This window comes from Priapulus caudatus, unplaced genomic scaffold (assembly GCF_000485595.1).
Source record: "Priapulus caudatus unplaced genomic scaffold, Priapulus_caudatus-5.0.1 Scaffold755, whole genome shotgun sequence".
NCBI classification, from domain to species: Eukaryota; Metazoa; Priapulida; class Priapulimorpha; order Priapulimorphida; family Priapulidae; genus Priapulus; species Priapulus caudatus.
This window is the reverse complement of record NW_014577816.1, coordinates 27392-31041: the sequence shown is the minus strand read 5'-3', so window position 1 is coordinate 31041 and position 3650 is coordinate 27392. Positions and strand designations below refer to the sequence as shown.

The 3650-nt window shown below is 38.1% G+C and overlaps 2 protein-coding genes across 7 annotated transcripts in view; one reads left to right on the top strand and one right to left on the bottom strand.

Annotated features, from left to right (window-relative positions):
- The window catches only part of LOC106813323 (NADH-quinone oxidoreductase subunit B-like), a 19090-nt gene extending 17547 nt beyond the window's left edge, over positions 1-1543 (bottom strand). Inside the window, exon 1 of the mRNA XM_014817442.1 lies at positions 1539-1543. Coding sequence (XP_014672928.1) covers positions 1539-1541 — 3 coding nt within the window. The 5' untranslated portion in view covers positions 1542-1543. The remainder of the gene's footprint in view (positions 1-1538) is intronic.
- Positions 1-3650, top strand: part of LOC106813321 (E3 SUMO-protein ligase PIAS2-like) — a 28651-nt gene that overhangs the window by 6055 nt on the left and 18946 nt on the right. For 4 of the 6 annotated variants that reach the window (XM_014817440.1, XM_014817437.1, XM_014817441.1 and 1 more), the window contains exon 2: positions 1572-1744. In XM_014817440.1, coding sequence (XP_014672926.1) covers positions 1572-1744 — 173 coding nt within the window. The remainder of the gene's footprint in view (positions 1-1571; positions 1745-3650) is intronic. The other 2 variants (XM_014817439.1, XM_014817438.1) reach the window with 1 other exon arrangement.

Sequence of the window (3650 nt, the reverse complement as noted above, 5' to 3'; positions counted from 1 at the left end):
GGAAAGCAGGTCAAATAATTTGACCTTGACCTTGACCTTGACCTTGATCATATTTCCCTTCCGCTGTATAACTCGGCCCCTAATTGACCTAGTGCTACGAAACTTGCTATACTTACACATCTTGGGGAAAAGGTGTGTCGCGTACCGAAACCAGGTCACTGCAACCTGGAAAGCAGGTCAAATAATTTGACCTTGACCTTGACCTTGACCTTGATCATATTTCCCTTCCGCTCTATAACTCGGCCCCTAATTGACCTAGCGCTACCAAAACCAGGTCACTACGACCTTTATTTGACCTTTACCTTGTCCTTGATCATATTTCCTTTTCGCTCTATAACTCGTCCCCTAATTGACCTAGCGCTACCAAACTTGGTATACTTACACATCTTGGGGAGAAGGTGTGTCGCGTACCGAAACCAGGTCACTGCAACCTTTATTTGACATTGACCTTGACCTTGACCTTCATCATATTTCATTTCCGCTCTATAACTCGGCCCCTAATTGACCTAGCGCGACCAAACTTCGTATACTTACACATCTTGGGGAGAACACGGGGGATACATGTAGTTGGCGACAACTGCCCTTTCTTGTTAGTTTTATTATCTGCTTAAAAGTGATTTTGTTAAATATAAAATTTGAAAAAAGAAAGAATGTAATAGTTGGTTAAAAGAGTTTTTATTGCAAAATAATGAAAATATACAAAATAATATAACATTTCAATGTTTTGGGAAGCTAATCTAAGGAATCGAATCGAGAGGGTAATAATGAGATACGGATCGAATCGAGAGGTAGGCCTATGTGTAATACCCCACTGTATTGTTACCGCCCTAGCAGTAATGTCATGACTTGTTCCTCGTATTTTTTATACATACAAATGACCAGGAACCGATCAAATGAGTAAGTGATACAGTATACTAGGGTGTTAGCAGGGCATGAAATCAACCAAAATGTGAACAGGCCCTTAGACAGTTTGAACATGCCCTTAATTTTGTTCAATTTATTCCATTATTAATAAAAGTATTAGCTTTGAGTTCATTAGGCATACTCGTAGTATTTCAGTATTTCATTGCTATCAGTGGAGTTCTACGTGTTTGACAGGAATTGCTGGAACATGATTTACTTCTTAGTAGTCACTAAGTAAAAACTAGTCAGGAAATGGGTAAATATTGTTAACAATGCAAGATAGGCAAAATTTTGAATAGGCCAAGTGGACTGATTATATGGGGGGTTGAACCGGCGGTTTAGGGGGGTTGAACTGGCAGCCGCCGGCAAAATAGCGCTAATTTCGTGCACAGTGTTCGTGCCAACAGGGATACACCACCTAAAAGCTAAGGAAATGGGTGAAATGTTGTGATAGGGTTAGTCGAAGCAATAGTGGTTCCTGTGATTTGATTATACACAACTACTAATTGTGACTCTAAAAACATCTCATGTGTGAAATGCTCGCACATATTTACAATGTTTTAGAGTTACTATCTGTCATTTTAGCAAAATTTGCAAGGTATTCTGTCATCTCCATGGATTTATAGTGTGAAAACCATGTACACTGACTGTGATGCACTTTCTTTTAGGAAATGGTGATGATGTTTCGTGTCTCAGAACTTCAAGTGCTCCTAGGATTTGCAGGACGCAACAAAACTGGGAGAAAGACGGAACTGCTAGAAAGAGCTCTGGCACTGCTGAAGTTTAATTCTGTACCCGTGCAACTAAAGGTCCAAGAACTCTACAGGTGTGTGACGAAAGAGTACGTACCGCTTAATACATTTGTGTGCTATTACAACTAAAATGTGTTTGTTTTATGTAGTATGCCGTCTACTTCTGCCAACTCTTCTTAGTTAAATAACTTCAGTTAAACCTCTTATTTTATGCTCATACTGTCTGGGTTCTAGCTATCAATCGGCAAATTGCTAAAATGCAATATTTAGTATATGGGTAAATATTCATAATATTAAGCGCTTCGAGTAAAATGTCTCTCTTTAGTATCTTGCGAACTGCTATACCAAGCCAAAAACTACACTTCAATTTCTACCAGCCATAACCTCGAGACACTAATGTTTTAGTATAATATACAGAACTACCTAATTTATACATAATTATCCAATTTCCATGTAGGCTATTCATTATTATATCTAATAAAAATGTATTTAAATCATTTTTTCATGTGTTTAAATAGCCTGTGTGGATCTTATTGCTTAATGTGTAATTGTTGGCAATTGCCGTCGGTGCCGTCGGTTAATTCGAGCCCTGGGGGTGAGTATTGCGACCAAAAACTGTATTGCAATATATTGCAATGCGACAAAACCGTATTGCAATATTTTTCAATACGTATTGGGAAGTGTATACCATGCATGATATAGTAACAATTTGATGGTTTATCATCATATCAGGAGTCTATCAATAGGAGTAAGACAGACTGAAACCAGCAAAATTCAACATTTAGTTGCCTTAGTCTACCTATGATTTATTGTGTTTAACTCGATAAACTTGAGCTCAAATCTTACCTTAATCATTAAACTAATTCCGTGTCTAATCGTTGGCTCACAAAAATGACAAATCGGGAGATATCGGACCAAACGTACAATGTGGTTTTTGAAATTAATACCGCATTGTCAACAACTGTGAACCGAAACATAAGGGCAATGCTTTTGAAAGCCCTCTATCGCAAAGCAATGCAAACATAGCAAACAATTAGCGAGGTTTGCCAGGGATTTCGGAAAGTTAAACACGACTTGGTGTTATTTATACTATTTACATTAGAAATAAAAACTCACATGTTTAGTATTTTTATCCATTTTATTTTTTCTTAACAATATCGTTCATAACATGTAATTACTGTCATTCGACATGGCCTATAAATAACACCAAGTCGTGTTTAACTTTCCGAAATCCCTGGCAAACCTCGCTAGTTGTTTGCTATGTTTGCATTGCTTTGCGATAGGTGAGCAGCGTACCAAAACCAGGTCACTGCGACCTTTATTTGACCTTTACCTTGACCTTGATCCTATTTTTTTCCTTCTGCTCTCTAACTCGGCCCCTAATTGACCTAGCGCTACCAAACTTACAGGCTTTCCAGCGGCCCTAAAATTCCTAAAAACTCCTAAAATTTTGAGCTCGCCCCAAAATTCCAAAAAAAAACGTTTAAAAATGTATGCAATTCCTAAAAAAAAGGCTAAAATTTTATTCAAATTTCTAAAAAAAAAAATTCACAGATATGTTTGGAGTTTTTGGTGATGAGATGATGAACTTTTGGTTTGTAATTATGTCTAATGCAGGGTCTCCAACCATTCCTCATTCTGCAGAATCATTACGATTTCTAGGCTTAATTTCCGCATTCTGCAGCGGGAAGGTTATATTCCTCATTTCAGTTGCACTGTACAAAATTTGCACTGATTGTTCGCATTGTTCACTTGGACACATTGTTTTTTTTCAGGCATTTTGTATCTGGCATGTCTATGGTAAATGGAACAGCCTAGTCAGACAGGCGCTGTCTGCAAGGTGTCGCGTAGTTTGTCTGCTAATTAGACAAGGGTTGTAGGGTTGAGTCTAGGGTTGAGATAGTGTTATCAGACATGAGAATATGGCCCACAGTATGCCTCAGATTGCTGGAAAATGGCTTAAATATTTCAAAATGTTCTGGGGGGCATGCCCCC